The 19593-nt window shown below is 44.0% G+C and overlaps 2 protein-coding genes across 2 annotated transcripts in view; one reads left to right on the top strand and one right to left on the bottom strand.

Moving 5' to 3' along the window:
• CPNE1 (copine 1) overlaps positions 1-19593 on the top strand; it is a 410662-nt gene that overhangs the window by 141642 nt on the left and 249427 nt on the right. The gene's annotated exons all lie outside the window — the stretch shown is intronic.
• CNBD2 (cyclic nucleotide binding domain containing 2) overlaps positions 1-19593 on the bottom strand; it is a 40948-nt gene that overhangs the window by 11448 nt on the left and 9907 nt on the right. Inside the window, exons 4-9 of the mRNA XM_069495415.1 lie at positions 17318-17481; positions 13209-13365; positions 12585-12736; positions 10654-10792; positions 3627-3741; positions 811-988 (exon numbers count right to left, since the gene is read on the bottom strand). Coding sequence (XP_069351516.1) covers positions 811-988; positions 3627-3741; positions 10654-10792; positions 12585-12736; positions 13209-13365; positions 17318-17481 — 905 coding nt within the window. The remainder of the gene's footprint in view (positions 1-810; positions 989-3626; positions 3742-10653; positions 10793-12584; positions 12737-13208; positions 13366-17317; positions 17482-19593) is intronic.

Genomic DNA, 19593 nt, shown 5'->3' on the forward strand with positions numbered 1-19593 from the left:
TCTAGGCCGGGCCCCACTGAATGTCCTTTGCTGCTCCTCATCCTCTCTAGGAAAGCAAAAGCACATAGTGACAATTGTAAAGACCGAGCATTAACAAGCTGCTCAGGTTTGAGTCCTGGCTCTGCCACTTCCTACCTGTGTGACCAGGACCTTAATCTTTCTCTGAACCTTGGTTTCCTCACCTGAAAAATGGGAGTGATAATAATAGTACTTACTCATAGGGTTATTATGAGGATTAACTAGGATAATTCAGTACCAGGCACAGAAGAAGTATTCTCATTCAATTGCTGGCTTATAACAACCCTGAGACTTAGCTACTATTATCTAGAAAGAAATAAGGCTTAGAGAGGTCAAGTCCCTTGCCCAGGGACACAGAGCTAAAACAAGTGGCCCGGCCAGGAGCTGAGCCTGGGTTGGACAGACTCCAAACCCTGGCTCTTATTAGTGAGCTATATAACTGCCTCCCTTAGATGGGTAGAATTTTTTCAAGAAGCTCAGGATCAAAAGGGCCCAGCAACACACACACCAACAGAATGTCAGAGCCAGAAGATCCATCCTGCCCTTCCTTAAGTGTGTTACTGAGGCCCTGAGAAAAGAAGGCCACCTAACATGGCCCTGTGAGTCAGAGGTGGAGAATGCAGGTCGTAGACAGCAAACCTAGGTGGCCTTACGCGCACACCCCCACCCCTCTGGGGTGGACTTGTGTCTGCCCCCCAACCCCCGCCAGCATCCCTGACATTCGGCCATGTAAGTCCTAGCCCCCTTTTCAACTGCAATCTGGACTCTCTATCTGCCAAGAGCTGAGCTTACTTGATCTTTGGGCCCAAGAGCTTTGGGAGGCTATTTCCTGAGGTTTTGATTGTCCCACTGACGCTTGTCCCCTCTTGCTCCCAGGCTTTCTGGAGATGCAGAAGTTTCAAATAGCTGAAGTCCTGTAGAGGATATGATTTGATCTGGAATTCCTTAAATCTCTCCCTAGGAGAGGGCTCTGTTAGAGAAAGCACAGGAAAACACATTAATGGGTCTTTGTATACATGACAGTTATGGTGGTGGTGGAAGAAATATATCATAGGAACCTGCCTGGACAGTCTGGCACAGGAGGCAGTTAAGACGAAAAGAAAAACACTGTGGCCTCCACGTAACATCCCTGTGCTGGAGCCTTCCTGTGAGTTATATCCAGACAGGTGTAATTAGCCTAATCTAAGAGGTAAGATGAACAGCTGAGAGTTCAAGTCACCCAGAAAAGGACCAAAGCTTGAATCTGAATTCAGGTGTATTTGATTCAAAGCTCACTATCATTCCATTAGCAGATCACACTTATCTCAGCTTTTAAACTGGGCTTTCAAATTGGGGCAGGGGTGACGATAAAAGATAGACAGATGACTAGCCATAGAGCCTTGGACAAGTCATGTAATGCTCAGAGTCCTCGGAAGACCATTGTAAGAATTACTGATAAAGCATGAGATATGCACAGTGCCGGCATATAATAGGCCCTCTATGAGAGTTATTAAAATGATCTCCAAGGAAGTATAACTCAGAAATAAAAAGGAGCAAACCAATTGCTCAAAAATACTATGCTGAGTGAAAGAAATCAGACACAAAAGAGTCCATACTGGGAAGACAAATGCAACCGATGGTGACAGAAAGCTGATCAGTGTTGCTGAGGGCAGGTGTGAGGGGCAGGGATTGACTGGGAAGGGGCACAAGGGAGCTTTTAGAGGTGATGGAAATGTTCTATTACTTGCTTATGGTGGCTACACGGAGGTATAAATTTGTCAAAATTCATAGAACTACACATGTAAAATGCATGCATTTTATTGTATAAAAATTACACCTCAATAACATTGATTAAAAAGAGATCTCTAGTGTTAGAATCAACTATTTTTTTTTTTTTTTTTGAGACAGAGTCTCACTCTGTTGCCCAGGGTAGAGTGCTGTGGCATCAGCCTCGCTTACAGCAACCTCAAACTCCTGGGCTCAAGCAATCCTCCTGCCTCAGCCTCCCAAGTAGCTGGGACTACAGGCATGCACCACCATGCCTGGCTAATTTTTTCTCTATGTATTTTTAGTTGTCCATATAATTTCTTTAAATTTTTAGTAGAGACGGGGTCTTGCTCTTGCTCAGGCTGATCTCGAACTCCTGAGCTCAAACGATCCACCCGCCTCGGCCTCCCAGAGTGCTAGGATTACAGGCATGAGCCACTGTGCCTGGCCAAGAATCAACTATTAAAATTAATGCTAACAAAAACAAATCCAAACTCCATGAGGAATAGACCTGGCTTAACAGAACACACGTGCCCTGAGTATGACCTTTGTGAAAGGCATGCAACAGTATCTATCCATATTTTAAATATACATAAGCCAGTATGTGCTGGATCAATGACTTGATTCAGTAATTCTAAGAATTTGTCCAATATGTTTCCTTGCTAAGCACACCAGGAAATTCACCACAGTAGGGTGAAAATTTGGACAGTGAAAAACTGGAAATAACTCAAAATACCTGTAAAAGGTAGTTAAATTAACTATTGTATATCCCTATAAGAGAATAAAGCTCAGTTATTAAAAAACATAGGTCTAGACTTCTGCTTCCAGCCAAGAGGGTGTAACAGGGGCCGGGCATTCTCTTACACATATTTACAGCCTGGGATGTGCCCATAACCATATAGAACAGCCAAGACAGGTACGTTTATCCATTCACTCTGTGATTGGCTTCTGAGTGCCCACGGGGCGTGGTAGTAGGCCCTGGGAATACAAAGCCCGCCCTGACAGAGCTTATATTCTAGCAAGGGAGACAAATGATTTAATAACCATTTCGGATTCAGTTGTATGATTTCAGTGGGGTTAAATACCACAGAGGAAAAACATGGGGCACTTCAACGGGACACAGTGGGGATGGAAGATGCTGATCCAGCATGAGAAATCGGAAGACTTCTCTGAGGAAGGGATGTCTATTTGTGCCAAGATCTAAAAAGCAGAAGAGACAGCCGGGCGCGGTGGCTCACGCCTGTAATCCTAGCACTCTGGGAGGCCGAGGCGGGCGGATCGTTTGAGCTCAGGAGTTCGAGACCAGCCTGAGCAAGAGCGAGACCCCATCTCTACTAAAAATAGAAAGAAATTATATGGACAGCTAAAAATATATATAGAAAAAATTAGCCGGGCATGGTGGTGCATGCCTGTAGTCCCAACTACTCGGGAGGCTGAGGCAGGAGGATCCCTTGAGCCCAGGAGTTTGAGGTTGCTGTGAGCTAGGCTGACACCACGGCACTTTAGCCTGGGCAACAGAGCAGACTCTGTCTCAAAAAATATACATATATATATATATGTATATATAATAAATAAAAAAAATAAAAAGCAGAAGAGAGCTGGGCAGAGTGGGGGTGGGAAGTGAGAGGCAAGGAGCAGATGGCCACGTGGGAAAATCTGAAGAGCGACAGGGAAAAGGCCGGCGAGGAGGCCGGAAGGGAAGGCAGGGCCTTGTGGCCCAGGTTTCCACAGCTGGTAGAAGAAAGGATCCAACCAGACACCCCGTCCCGCCCCGCTGGCTGGGATTTCGGATTCTACGGGCTGGGAATGGGAAACAGACGGGCCCAGGCGCCCCCTGCCGCCAGAGTGGCGGAGCAGCTCACCATTGAAGCGGCGCCTCAGAGGCCGGTCGTCTATCAGCTCCAGGTGCTGCCAGACCCACTTGAGGTAGGAAGGGGACTCCCTCAGGTCTAGCAGCCTCAGGACTTCACAGGTGCCCTGGACGCATCAAGGGACACAACAAAAGGGTTAGCCCCTGAGGCCCAGGCAGGCCAGGCTTTGCAGATAAGCTCTCGAATTGCATCTCATCCCATTTTGTTTTATCTGCTTAATGCAAGTGGTTTCAGGTTCTTTTTTTCTTTTTATGAAAATGTTATCTACTCATTAAAAAATTCAAGTAGCTAAGAAGGAATTAGAACTAAATACAATGCTGGCATTGGGAAAATATCAACATGGAAGTCGCTGAGACAATTGGAGAAACTCATTATGAACTGTAGATTACATATTATATAAATATTAAAATTCCCTGATTTTGATAATTATTCTATGGTTAATTTCTGATCTTAGAAAACAATTACTTGAGTGTATAGGAGTAAATGAGTACGATAATTGATACTTAACTCTCAAATGATTCAGGTGGGAAAAAAATATATATATATACTAAAGCAAATGTGGTAAATATTAATAACAATTAGTGAAGCTTGGTTAAGGTTATAAAGGAGTTCTTTGTACTGCTCTTGTAATTTTTCTATAAATTTAAAATTATTCCAAAATTAAAAGTTTGAACATATTCAAACAAATAGGAGAACAAAGAGAAAGTTAAAACTGCATAATCCTAGCACCCAGAAATAACTGGTAGTAAAATATTGCTGAATATTATTTCAAAATTTTCTCTCTAAACATATAAGATTTATATATAATTTTTCATAAATGAATTCATTTATGTAAAACAGACTTGTAACCTTTTTAGAAACTCAATAATACATCAAAGACATCTTTCCATGCCAAACGATATGGTTCTACATTATCATTTTAATAGTTACATATTATTCTATGTGTACCATAATTTATAAAATTAAAAATAACAAATATTCAGTTGAGCAAAAGAAGTCAGGCACAAAGAGTACATACTGTATGATTCCATTTATATAAAGTGCAAAAATAGGCAAAAGTAATCTATAGTGATATAAGTCATAAGACTGGTAACCTTTGTGGGGAATTTTGTCTGGGAAAGGGCACAGAGGAGTTTTCTGGAATGCTGGAAATGTTCTTTATTTTGATTTGGGTGATGATTACACAAGTGCATATATAAGTAAAAATTTATCAAGCTGTGAAGTTTAGATTTCAAATCTTTACTGCATATATGTTATACCTCAAGAAATTTCTGAAGATTCACATTTGGTTGTTTCTGATTTGTCTGCATTATATATATATAACTCTGATTTTGTTCAGGGCAACAAAGTCCCCAGTTAAAAAAAACTCACCACTTTCCCCAATTCCCCTGTAGTGGGGTGGCAGTGACCCAGTTCTGGCTAATGAGATATAAGTGGAAGACTGCTGGATAAAACTCCCATGAAAGCTACTATTGTTTTTCCTCCTTTCCTCTGCCTGAAATTCAGATGTGATGGCTGGAGGTGGAATAGCCATATTGTGACCATTAGGACAAAAGCTATAAACTGTAGAGGATGAGGGGAAAAACTAGAAGGGACTTGAGGTTTTGAAGACTTCCTAGAACAGCTGTTCCAGTCCTGGACTGCCTAATTCTAGAATGATTACTGCATGAAAAAAATACCATTATATTTACTAAGCCACCACAGTTGGGTTTCTGTGATCTGCAACAGAGAGTAACTCTAACAGATATTCTTGCAGATACATCTTAATTCCTATAGAGGTCATTAAGGCAGCACACAAATACTCAAGTTCTCCTTTGAGGCACATGGCAGAATTGTACTTTTTCATCCTTTGAATTAGGCACGGACTTCTTACTTGCTTTAGCCAATGTTCTGAGATTTCTTTAGCAAAGTAACTTGTACTCTGAGTAGAAACTTCAAAAGCTACTGCTTGATTCTCAACCTTCCCTTCTCCTGTCCTGTTGTTCATGGGAGCATGGGTCAAGTCTCTAGTGGCCTGAGCCCCTGAGTGACCATAAGGAGCAAGGCCTCTCTGATGACCTATGGGCAAGCAGACTGATGAAGGAATGTATCTAGGTTAGTTAATCCACTGAAATGTAAGGATTGTTTATAACTGCAGCATCATCTAGTTTATCCTAATTTAATACACATGCTTGATTATCTCCTTAGGGATAATTCCTAGAGGTATGCATGTTTAAAATTTTGATATGCATCACCAAACTGCCTTCCAGAAAGGTTAGCTCAATTTACACTCTCTTAACCAGTGCATAACAGAGCCCATCATAACACAATTTGCCAACACTGGGTTTTCACGATCCTTTTAATCTTTGCTAATCTGACAGGTAAAAAAGATATCATTTTTTCTTTTTATTTTATATCTTTTTAAAAATTTTACCCTTTTTTAGTGGGAACTCTAAGAGACACATTATCAAGGGTTAAGATTCAAGACAAATTCCTGTTGAAGAGGAAGGAGAAGAATGGAACAAACATTTAATAAGCCCTAATATGCCAGGCATTGTGCTCGAAGCTTTATGCAATATTCACTCAACAAACAGTCATCACCAAAGAACCGCAGGAGCCCGAGAAACACACACCAACGCAATTCCCTCTTGGAAAGTTTCTCGTGGGTCTTTTAATTGTATCTGTATTTGTGGAGAGAAAAGTTTCATCGTGTGTCCCCAAATGATAAACTGTTCAAAATGAATTGATTGTGGGCATTAATTACATTTGTGATGCCGGTGGGAAATCATATTAATATTTTCCCAGGTTCCCAGGATGCCCAGGGACTCGAGGCTGATTTCGCCCTCTAGTGGCAATATGGGTAAACTACAGGAGTCGGGCAGTCCGGTCTTCCCAAAAAACACTCAAGGCCCTGGCCAGGCAAGAAACAAAAATGAGAAAAAAGAGCAGTCCCTTTAGAGGGAGTAGGCGCTTTTTAGGTCCAGCCAGAGCGGGCCTTGTACCAGACTACAACCTGGTGTTGCCTGATGTTCTGAATTCTCAGAAGCCAGAAATCAGAATTTTTACGTAAAATCTTCACATTAACGATTAAATCAGATTTTAACAAAACACTATGAGGAACAAACCAATCTCATCTGCTGGGCCCTCTGAAAGCTCCCCCCCCCCCCCAACCTGCTGTCATTTTGTGACTTCTGTGTTATTTTTCCAGGTGCCCCTGCATTAGAATCACCTGCAGCAGCCCTTAATTGCAGATCCCAGAGTCAATGAATCAACCTCTGGGGCGAGAAAGTAATCCGCCTTTTTAAAAAGCACTCTAGGTGTTTTTATGCTTACCAAAATTTGAAAATTCCTCCCTTGGGCCAGGGGTTCTCCAACTTTAGTGTGCATCAGAATCGCCTGGAAAGCTCCTCAAAACACAGATTACTGAGACCTCCCTCCCAGAGTTTTGGATTTAACAGCACTTGGGTGGGTCTGAGAATTTGCATTTTGAAATGAGTTCCCAAGTGCTGCTGCTGCTGCTCCAGCCACAACACTTTGAGAACCACTGGATTCAAGGATGAATGTGAACTGAGGAAGCACGGACTAAACTGATTCTCATCCTTGCCAGACTTCAGAAGGTGAGTGGTTCCATTTTACAGATGAAGAAATGGAGGCAAAACAGATTAAGAAGCACTCACTTTCTGCTGATCAGAATGTAATCAAGCTGATTAAAGGAAATCTTGGATTTATATCCCTCCCCACTCATCCCCCCCATCGTTCCTGGCTGTAAAGTAGCAAAAGAGCTTCACGATAAATCTGGGGATATATGTTATTTCATGGCTTTGGAGGTGATCACCTCAAAATTTTAGTAAAGAATTAGCAAGCATCAGGGAAGAGAAGGAATTGAAAATTATGCAGGTTGGCCTTCAGGGCTCTCCAACCAACCTCCCATTTCCTGTTACATGATCATCAGGAGTCTCCAAACTTATCATAACCCCAAGCATAGCCCTACTGTGCCCTCGCTGGCATTGACCTCACCCCCACCCTCCTCTGCAGAGATCCAGTCCCTCTTCAGTGTGCAGAGATGAAGCCAATCGCTTCATTCCCCAGGCTCCCTTGCATCTAAGATTCTGGATGTGACTTCAGTTCCACCAATCTGATGCACTTGGACAAGGCTTGGTTATGGAAGTGCCAGACATCCACTTTGTTACTGGAGATGGTGGCGGTAGCAGTGGCTTCCTGAGATGGCAGGGACAGCAGCACCTGTGGCAGTCCAGCTCTGGACTCTGACTCAGAGGTGGCTGGGAGTCATTTTCAGTCTAGGGTCTGTTTCTGTAGGCTTCTCCCCAGGAAATCTGTTAGCCACTTAACATTCTGAGATAAATCCCTTTCTACTTATATTAGCTAGACTTAATTCTTTTCTCTGGGACTGACCCCAGAATAACAACACACACACACACACACACACACACACACTCTCACTCACACAAGTGAGTGTTAGTAAGCTTAACAGCTCTCCAGAAAAAGGTAACATGTATATACATTTTACTGTTATAAAGGGTGTGTTCTACACAATATATAAATAATAAAATATGCCATACTCTTACTGGAAATTCCATAGAGCCAATCAACTCTCACAGAATGCTGTGGTTGACTTTGGCTGAACTTTTGTATCTACGGCCAATCTACAGTTGCAATTCAACCATAGTTTGACAAATGAAGTTGCATCCCAATTCATTCTTTTCCTAAGAAATTTAATGTTATTTAATCTGATCTGTGATCTGTGAAACTATTTCTCACTCTCACATAAATTATATTCATTAAATTGAAACTTCTTTTAGCTTTAGCATTATGTATGTCAGAACTTTACTTGTTCATCAATGATGTAACTTCCGTGATCAATCAGACAACAGTTTTTATGTACTGTCAGACTATTTCCTCAATTTCCTTCTCCGCACAGTGTAACAGATACAGACACAGCCCACTTTTAAATTTAATCTGCATTATAAACAATTTCTCTTAATGCTTTCCTAAGGCAATCAGCAAAGTCAGAAATCAAGACTTGACTTGGGCTGTCTGCTGATTCCATTGTGTAAATACTCCCACATGGCTGACTGTAAGCCACCAAGGTGAAGCCACTGAGTGTGGGGCTGGGAAGAGATGCGCACAATTACACGGTATTTCTACCAGATAAATATGATAGACATAACCTGAAAGCAAAGATAATAGTAAAATGCAGTGACATCTTTAGGAAATGGTGAGTTTTCAGTATTTATTATCCTTGTTTTCAATATAGCTTATTTAACAATAGGTTTATATAATCTAATATTTAGTGATTATTGTTTATCAACTTGCAAAATTCCTGAAAATTTAACAATCAGCTCTTTTTTTTTGAGATAGAGTCTCACACTGTTGCCCAGGCTAGAGTGCTGTGGCATCAGCCTAGCTCACAGCAACCTCAAACTCCTGGGCTCAAGTGATCCTCCTGCCTCAGCCTCCCAGAGTGCTAGGATTACAGGTGTGAGCCAATGTGCCCGGCCAACAATCAGCTCTTGAAGGCCGATACAAGCCAGCTCCAGCACCCTACCACTCTTGCTCCCTCCTTTTGTCTGCTGGTTCAATACTTCAAGGCTCATCTACCACCCCAGCCCCTCCAGGAAGCTTTCCTTAAAAGCCTCCAGCCTTAAGAGAGTTCCCTCTCCTGAGTTCTGGTAACTTGCACAGTTTGCACCAATCTCTTGGTACTTGGCACTGACAACTTTGTCTATGCGTGGATTCTAGTGGAAGAGATATATAAAGAGAAAGAATCAGTCTTTTTCATCTCTGTATCCCTCCAGAGCCTGAACCAATGTGTTGCAACCTTGACAAAAATTCAACAAATGCCTGTGGTGTCTTCACCTGTAAGGAATTGACAGAAAGATCAACTCAAATCCCAAATCCCAGTTCCTGAGAAGAGCATTGGAGTCAGACAGACCTGGATTGAACCCTCTGCCCCTCATCACCTGTGGGACCTTGGATAACCACTTAATCTTAATGTGCCTCAGTTTCCTTCTCTGTAAAATGGCAGTAATGACAATGCCAACCTCCTTTAGGCTACTGAGACTGAAATGAGATAAAGCATGTGAAATACAGAGCCTGCTATAAGGTAAGCATTTACCAATCTAACTTGATAAATGTTAGATTTTCTTTTCATTATCAACCAACAGAGAGAAGGTGGCAAAGGACACAGAGCAATTTGCAAAAGACAAACTTTAGATATTAATAGTAAACACACATGATACATCTCACTAGTAATCAGAAAAATATATATATATTAAATCCTCAGCGAGGCAGCAATTGCCACCTATTAAATTCGAAAACTTCTGAAAAAATGACTTGCAAGGCTGGCAGAGGTGTGGTGGCATTGGCAAAGCTGTACATCCTGGAAGCCAGGTAAGGTGGACCCCCCACCCCCATTTTTGGAAGGCAATTTGTTCCAGGAGCTAACATCATGAAACTGGGAGTTGAGCCCGGTCTCTGTCCCTGACTGCTAGACCCCATTGCAGTGGTCCCTACACCTATCTTGATGCCCCCCTTGGATAAAGTCTGCTTTGCAAAAGAAAAATTATGATACCAAGAAATTCCACTTTTGAAACTCTACCCCGAGGTAATGAGCTTATGGGTAATTTCTTCCCTCTTTCCAGAAAGTTTTATAATGTAGTCATATCACTTTTATAATTTGAAGATTTTGATTTTGAAAAAGATGATCTGGCATCTTTAAGATTCAAGAGCCAAATATATAATGTAAATATGCATCTATACATAAAATAAGCATGCATATGAGCTCAAGGAGGGAGTAACCCTTGGTCCTCTTTCTAACATAATAGCTATACATCTTAAAGGGGGCAGCAGCCCTCCGAGGGAGGCGGGCCTTTTGCACTAGGATGCAGAAACTCAGAAAAGGAAGCACATCATGCCAGTTGCAGAACGGGACTCAAACCCTCTCTGTCTGGCCACAGGACGTTATATTAGGCGCGATCTTCCCAGCTTCATACTCATCCCCCACCCCCAGACTTCTCACCTTGCAGACAAACATGATGAAAGATGACTTTACAATGTCTTTTGAGATCAGCTGCCCGTAGGAGAATTTCTCTGTCTTCCCCAGGACTACGAGCTGCCAGAGCTTCTCATCAGACCACAGTGCAAACAGATCCAACTTCCTGAGGGGAAAGGCCTGTTAGAATTCATCACTTTCCATCACATAAGGTGCCCAGATCATAGCAATTTCCAGAAAGAGAACATGCTCTTCTACTATGGAAGATGCCTGGGGGGAAGGTTTTTCCACTCCCTACTCAATCAACTCGCCTGTAGTAAGTAGCCACTGTCCCACTGTCACCTCTGCTCCCTCTGCCCTTTTCTCCAGGTCCTCCCCTCCCGCCAAGCTCATCTCATTCCATCCTTACGATGACCTTGGGAGAGAGGTGTCATTATTCACATTGTACAGAGCAGGAGGCTAAAGCCCAGAGAAATGAAGTAACCTGTCTAGGGTCACATCACTGATAAACCTAACAGCTGAGGTTGGAACCAGACCTATTTTTCCACAGTATGAAAAATGGGCCGGGCGCGGTGGCTCATGCCTGTAATTCCAGCATTCCGGGAGGCTGAGGCGGGAGGATCGCTTGAGCTCAGAAGTTCGACACCAGCCTGAGCAAGAGCGAGACCCCATCTCTACTAAAACTATAAAAATTAGCCAGGCATCGTAGGGTGTGCCCATAGTCTCGGCTACTCGGGAGGCTGAGGCAGGAGGATCGCTTGAACCCAGGAGTTTGAGGTTGCTGTGAGCTAGGCTGATGCCATGGCACTCTACTCAGAGCAACGAAGTGAGACTCTGTCTCAAAAAAACAAAACAAAAAATAAAAATGAAAAATGAACTGTTCCTCCCTTCAGGACTGAATCCCCCCTTTCCTAGTCTCCAGCCCCCTTCATGAAGCCACCTCTCTCAGCTCCAGCCACAGGGACTAGACCCCTCTGCCAACACACTTCTCTGTAGCTGTGCAGCCCTGCAACCTGGATTTGCAGAGCTAGTGCAGATCCTTCAGTGGATTTTTATTCTTTTACATAAAAGTAAATAACTAAAGAGTAATTAATCTCTTCCGGTGGGCAGGAAAAAAAAAAAAGTAATTAAATGAGATTTCACTTATATATCCTATGTGGCCTTTCATGTAAGTACTAAAAAAAAAAAACAAGAATCTTTTGCTATGTATGAGTTCTGTTCTTTGGTTAAATATAGTACCCATAGTTAAGGTGCTTACTTTCTGACTCACGCGTGATTGCAATTATTTATATCCTGTCATTCATTTATTCAGTATTTATTTGTTGAGCACCTGCATGTGCCTGGCACTATGACGAAATGAGGATTACAATAGTGAAAAAGACAGATCTGGTCCCTGACAGCATATTGCTTACTGTCTGATGGGGCATATAAACTGTAAAGAAATTATTATGCAATTAAGAATTATAGTTTGGATGGAGGTTTAAAGAAACACAGGGTGTAATAGAAGCATAGAGGGGATACCCTTTTTATTCTGGGATGCAGAGTTGGTCAGTGAGGTAGGGTGGTGAAGCCCAGGGACTTGTGAATCAGACGTGCTGGGCACTTCATCATCCTGAGCCTTGGTTCTCTCATCTATAAACGAAGGAAAATAAGAGAAACAACCTCATCGGACTGAATGAGACATTAGATTTGACAAGTGGTACAAAGTGCCTGGCCCAGCAAGTGCTCAATATATGTTAGCTATTCTTCTTCTTATTCCACAAGGAAGGGATATTTGAGCTGAGACATGAAGGTATAATAAGAGTTTGCTGGACAGAGAAGTTGGGTGAGATGTGGATATTCCAGTGCATTCCAGGCAGACAGGACAATACCTAGTATGTTTCCCCCCAGGCCTAGGACACAGTCAAGCACCTATTAAACACACAGGGGGAAAAAATGGTGAATGAAGGTAGAGTTACCTAAAAAATTCAAACCGATGCTGAGCTTCCTTCTGAACTTCCTGGTCCAGCTTATTCGCAAGGACGTCCTCCCGGTCAACAACCAAGAACTCTGTTTCCTCCATACAGACCATGGTGGTCCTCCTTATTGAAGCACTCTGGAGGCCCATTTCCTGTTGGGTGGATGGGACAAGGGCAAGTGTGAGGCTACCTCCTGCTCCTGTTCACAGCCTTACACATATCTTCCCTGTTTCTGTTTCCCCTGGAAATCTCTCCTCCCCAGACCGCACGTTTCCTGGCCCCTCTAGCCTCCTGCCCATTCTCCCACTGGGGGCCCACCTCCTCCTGCTTAATCTGCTGCTTGTGGGAAAAAAAGGCAACAGGCCTGAACAGGCCAGAGGGGAGGAAGCTGGAGAAGTCTTCCTATAGGGAACAATATCCCTTAGAGACCACAGGTGAAGAGGTCGAACTTGGACATCACCCGGTCCAACTCAATCAGCATTTGACAGGTAAGGGTGCTGGGGCCCACGTGGGGTGTTGACTTGCAGAATATGAGGCAGGACTGAGCCTGGCCAGAAGTTCTAGCAGGAGTCCTATAATCTTCCCACCCCCACCCCAGGGATCCAGGCCCTTCCCGAGGCTTACCCCAAAACAGCCACCCCTTCGCAGCAATATTGGATAGGGATCCAGGAAGGCACTGCTCCCATCGTCATCCTCGGTCACTGCGACTGTGCCCAGATAGATGAAATAAAAGCTGTTGCCCCTCATCCCCTTCTTGACGATCACACGCCTGCGACCAAACCTGGGGAAAGACCATGACCAGCTGAGCTGGTAGCAACATGGAGACCGGTCCGTGCTGGGAAGAACTCTGGACTGGGTGTGCTCTCTGCTCTGGGCTGTGAAAGCACAGCCTTGGGCTAGAAGGGCCTTCAGAACAGCCCAGGCCCTGCCTATCAAGCTGGACCCCTCCACTAACACCTATCCAGTCGCCTGCCTCGGTTAGCCTGCAGCTTCCTGAGAGCAGAGCCTTCGTTGGTCTGGTGCACTGTCATACGTGCTTAGGCTCATAGTAGATGCTCAGTGAACAGCAGTTGAATAACTGAGTGAACAACTGCTGAAAGCAATGGATGGGTTAATAGAGGAGCTGAGTGATTAGGAGCGCTGGCTTTCATGTCAGACCAGGATCCAAATACTGGCTCTGCCCTTAGCTGTGTGACACTGGGCAACTCTCAGCCCCTCTTCGAGCCTCAGTTCCTCTTCTCTATAAAATGAAGATGAGCATGCCTAGAAAGAGACAGATAAATGGCCTTATGATGATCCCCAGTAGTTCACTACCCAACTGGACACCCTTAGGGTAGAGGTGCCCAGGCCCCGAGCAAACTGGGATTTTGTCCTTAGACTCAGAGGGAAGTTTCTTTATTTCACTTAGGAAGCCAAATCTCACTTCTTTCAATTTCCATTCATTTCCTTCATTCAGTCAATAAATAAATGGCAACTGTATCTGTTAGGCACAGTGAATTCCAAAATTACGGTCATGTACAAGAGGTAAATGAGGTTAAAAAATGCTTCAAGAGGATTAAACACAGGCTAATTCAGAAGCACAGAGAAGGAACATTTAACCCAGCTTAGGAAGCTCAAAGAAGGCTCTAGCATGGTGTACAAAGTGAGTTATTCAGGTGGAAAAAGAGATGGACAAGTGTCCCAGGTGGAGGGACCACCGTGGCCAACAGCACAGAGGTAGCCTAAAACATGGCACGTTCAAGGACACAACAGTGCACTTCATGGGGGAGGAAAATGGGAGAGGGGAAGTCAGAGGTGTGGTGGCAGAAAAATTCAACTGTCCCAAAGCCTCCAAAGCTGGGCTGAGTTTGGATTTTACCCAGAAGATGATGGGGAGCCCAAGTCTGCCCTTTAGTCTCTGCCAGGTCTGATGAGTGACCACAGTATTAATAGAAGTACCCTGATGGCAGGGCTATGTCTGTCATTTCCCCCAACTCTGAGCTCACGGCACTTGCCCTTTGCCAGTCCTCCTATTCCTCTTCTCCCTCCACACTGCCACCTTCTATTTCTTTGTGACTCACTGGCTCGACCAGCAGCAAGAGCACCAACACTCTGCTCAGGGCAGATGACACTCCCTTTATTCCAGCAATCTGTCCACATGGCTCCCCCTGCCTGGAATGGCCTTCCCTCTCTTCTCCACCTAACTCAGATTCATTCAGGAACTCAGATCCTACTTCCTGCAGGAAGCCTTTCCTGACTCAGCCAACAGCAGCATCTCCTCTTCCAAGCTCCTAGAGCACCCACTGGCCTCATGATCTCGTGGCAAACTGAGGGGAAGGATCAGAGGACACACAGAGAATGGTGTTAGGCTGAAGTCAGTAGCCTCAGGATCCTCTCTGGCTGGGGGCTTGATCAGGTCCAAACCAGAGGCTGGTACCAGCCTGAGATCTTTATCAACATAGGAAAGAGGAGATGCCCCAGATGACAATGAATAGATGGGAGATGGAAGGACTATTCAGCTAGCAAATGAGATTTTGAAGAGGAAGCACAGGCTTCATTCAAATGTAGACTTCTAGAGCGAGAGCCAGAAAGACCTTCAGAGACCATCAAGCTCAACCAACATTTTTGGAAAGAAGAGAGTGGGGCCCAGGGAGCCCACAGCTTGCTAAAGGTCATGGTGAGCCACAATCAAGTCAGCACTAGAATGCAAATCTCTTAGAGCAGACATCTGTTGCTTTTGTTGTCAAGCATCTGGTCACATTTTTCTGCCAACTGTACCCAGATTTTGTTTTGGGGGAACTATCTTTTCTCAACTCTCAATCAAAGTATCACCGACCCCAGTGATGAGTCAAGCAAAGTCAATCTGGTTGAGAAAGAACTAATCCCAAAGCTCTGACTCGAATGACTGAAAAGAGCTTTTCTCTCTGTCCCATTGGAATAAAACTGGAAAGATGGAATTCGGAGCTGTGACTGCGGTGGCCATCTCGCCACCACGAGTGTCTGGTCGAGGAGAAGGCTTATGGCAACCAAGTGCGAAGAGACAGAGATAGACAGGTAGGCACTGGGTCCTGGTGACACTGAGCCCCTGAATTCCAGCCAAGCCTGAAACTGAACTGTTTTCCCAGGACGTTTCAGATACTTGAGTCACTGATGTATTCCCCTGGGCTGAGTTTTCTGACACTTGCAACTGAAAGAATCCTGTCTAAGCTGCTAATTCCCAGTCCGAGAAATAATCAACAGCTAGCAGACGGCTTTACCAATGATCGCTTCACTTTATCTTCCCCCAAATCTTGTTATTATCCTTAGTAAAGCCCATAAAATCCATATCATTATCTTTATTTCACTGAGGAGGGTACTGAGGCTCAGAGAGGTTAAGTAGCTTGCCTGAGGTCACACTGGGGCAGGCATGGCACTGAATTTCACAGAATCTAGATCCATGACTCTTTTTCTTTCTATGATACCACTCTGCCTGGCATGGAATCTTACTTTATAGACAGTGGCGACTTGCTCTCTTCTTCACTGAGCTAGAACAAAAGCAATGGTTCCCTCTGCCTAGAATGTCCTTGTCTACACCCCACCTGTCAAATCTACCTGTTTAAACACAAACTTTTCTGTGAAACTCTTGACCAAGCCAGCTGGAGGGTAATCTCCTTCACCTGGGAGGACCCCGCGCTGGTCATTAAGGGCCTTAGCCTGTATTTATGAATAGTTGTGTTATGCCTCAGACCGTGACCTCCATGAAGGAATATATTGGGCTACAAACCTACTGTGGCCTTACATCCTGGATTTTCAAGACAGGCCTTACCTCAAATATTCTCCTAGGCTGCCCCTCTGAGGCCATGGAGATGGCCTGGAGGTGGTGGTACTTCCACATGGACTTGGACTTTCCTAGTACAAGGTATTTATTAATACATGGCACTTCTCATGCCATGGACCCTTTGACAGTCTGGTGAAGGCTTCACAGAATAATGTTTTAAATGTATAAAATAAAACCCAGCAGAATTACAATTAACAAATGTTTTAAAAAACCCAAATTTGTGATATGACAATATAGGTACATCTTTATTAAGGCACCAAATAACAAGATCTGAGCAGATCTAATATTACAACTGTAATAATTTTGAAGATGTGAAGAACATAAATTGTTTTTTGAGAAATCTGTCACAACTTGAATATGACTTGAAAATATCTGTGGTTTCTTCCAGTGAAAAAGTCACAGGGATGGCTAACATTCCAGTGCTTTGTTGCCCACATTCATGATTGAAAGAAATGGTCAATTTCAGCTAGAGGTTAATGAAAATAGAGAGATACATATATTTTTTTCTCATTCAAGTTCACAGACACTGTTCTAGTACCTACCTAGATATATAGTACAATCACCTGAGATCCGTTCTGGCTTTTAGGGCCTGGATTTGAGTCTCAGCTTTGCCCCTTATTATCGGGGTGACCTAGATTGAGCCATTTCCCTTCTCTGAGCCTCAGTTTCCTCGCCTGGAAAATGAGGGAATTGGACCAGATCCTTTCTGAGGTTCCTACCAGATCCTCTTCCTTCATAATTCTATGAAGACTCTCCATAAGTGAGTGAGATAAACAGCGCTACAACCTAAGGTGAGCTCTAAGGTGAACCAATAGAAGATTCTCCGAGACCGATACTCTACAGAGGAGTGGGACCTGCCAGGCCTTCTCAGCTGTGCTCTTCCTGCCCTGCCCAGCCCAGCCCTAGCCCAGGGGTCAAGGACTGTGCCCTCACTGACCGTTCAAAGCGCATGACTTTGGCCAGGAGCAGCTGCATTGGCTCCTCGTAGTTCCGGTAGCTATCTAGAACCTGCAAGAAGCTACAGAGGGCCTGGATCTCGTGCTCTGTCCTCCAGGAAGGCTTCTTCTGCATGATCTTTATAGCCCTTGGAGGGAAGTGGCCCTGGGGAGAGAAGGCCAGAGTGACACAGAGGACCCAGCAGTTCCCCCCATGGGCCCGTTGGCCACTCCCCACATCCCTGCTTGTACTCTTTCCTGTCCTCTACCCAAGAGTGGCTGACATGTGATGAGTGCTTACTGTGTGCCAGGCATCAAGATAAGCATCTTACATGCCCATCTGACTCTTCACCGGCCCAAGAACCATCATTCCCATTTGACACATGAAGAAATTCAGGCAGGATTATAAGTAGATCTGCCACATGCCAAGGCTCAAAACCCCTCCACTCTGGGCTCCAGGGGCCCTGCAAGGTCCGCTCAGCACATGCACACTGTGGTTAGGGGAGACCTCCCCACTTGTCTTAGCCTAGATCTCGGCATGCTACAGGAGACTGAGGAGCAAAAAGAACCTTCCAGAGATTATTAGCTAAACCTTTTCTTCCCTCGTGAACCAGGATTCATGGACCAGCACATGGGCAGATCTACCACTCCCACCTGCTGGAGAAGTGGGACTGTGAATCATTAACACCTCCAATGGCTTCCCTCCAACCTCATCTCCTACCGCTCCCCTTCCTTCTCTATTCTCGAGCTTTCCGTCTATCCCTGGCATACGCTAAGCTTGGTTCTGTCTTGAGGTCTTTAGGCTGTTTCTTCAGCCTGGAATATTCTTCCCCTCGATTTTCACGTGGACACGGCTGCCTCCTCATCATTCTGGTCTCAGCTCATATACGGCCACAGCCATAGCGAGTCCCCACTGGATCATCTGAGCTAAAGCAGGCTCCCTCCTCGGCACTCTGTGGGTTCTTGCTAAGGTTTGAATGTCCCCTCCAAAACTCATGGTGAAATTTAATTGCCATTATGACATTATTAAGAGGTGGGACCTTTAAGGGGTGATTAGGTTATGAGGGCTCTGCCCTAATGAATGGATTAATGCTGTTATCATCTGAGTGGGTTAGTGATCACAGGAGTTCAGCCCCATTTTTCTCTCTGTATTGTTCACACTCACTCTCTCACACATTCTCTCTCACCATGTGATACCTTTTGCCATGTTATCATGCAGTAAGAAAGCACCACACGCGGCCCCTAAATCATGGACTTCCTAGCCTCCAGAACCATGAGCAAGGTAAACTATTGATTACAAATTACCCAGAATTAAATTATAATTCTGTTATAGCAGCAGAAAATAGACTAAGACATCTCTGGGTTTTTTTTTTAAGTGATGAATGAACATTTATTGAACACATGTTTGGTTGGTAAAGCACAGTGTTGAGTGCTTTGCATATATTATCTTATTTAGTACTCCCAGTAACCTTATGAAGTGGACATTATTATTCCCATTTTACAGATGAGAAGAGTGAGATTCTAAGAGGTAAAGTAATTCACCAACAATCTCCTACTAATTAGTGGCAAAGCCTGGGCTGAAATCCAGCCATTGGGGAAGTTTTTTCTCTGTATATATCGACTAAGACTTCTCTGTATCACTTTCTTCAAAGCATTGAATACTTTCTGGAATGACCGTACTCTTTTTTGTTCATGTATATATTATCTGTTATTTCCCTACTCTACACACACACACACACACACACACACACTAGAACGGCAATATGACAGCCACATGTGGTTAAATTTAAATTAAAAATTACATTATTAGTAGCACTAGCCACGAGTGCTCAATAACTATTAATACATGTGGCTGCTGGTTATTGTGCTGGACAATGCAGATTGTTGAACATTTCCATTATCACAGAAAGTTCTATAGGACAAAGGTGCTCTAGAATATAAGCCCCAATATAAGCATGATAGTGACCTTGTCTATATTGTTTACCACTCTAGAATAGTGCCTCACACAGAGTAGGCACTCAACAAAATTAATATTTATGGAAAGAATTAACAGACACCGGCAGTCTGACGTAACAGTAATTGTCATAGGCGCAAATGAAAATGGGAAATGATGAAGAATTCTGGAAATAAGAACAGACCCAATGCCTTGAATATTCACTCAGAAAGGCAGCATAGCTCAGTGATTAGAAGTACATGGGCTGGCCAGGTGTGATGGCTCACACCTGTAATCCTAGCACTCTGGGAGGCCAAGGCAGGAGGATCGCTTGAGCTCAGGAGT

The sequence above is a fragment of the Eulemur rufifrons genome, chromosome 20 (assembly GCF_041146395.1).
Source record: "Eulemur rufifrons isolate Redbay chromosome 20, OSU_ERuf_1, whole genome shotgun sequence".
In the NCBI taxonomy this organism is placed as follows: Eukaryota; Metazoa; Chordata; class Mammalia; order Primates; family Lemuridae; genus Eulemur; species Eulemur rufifrons.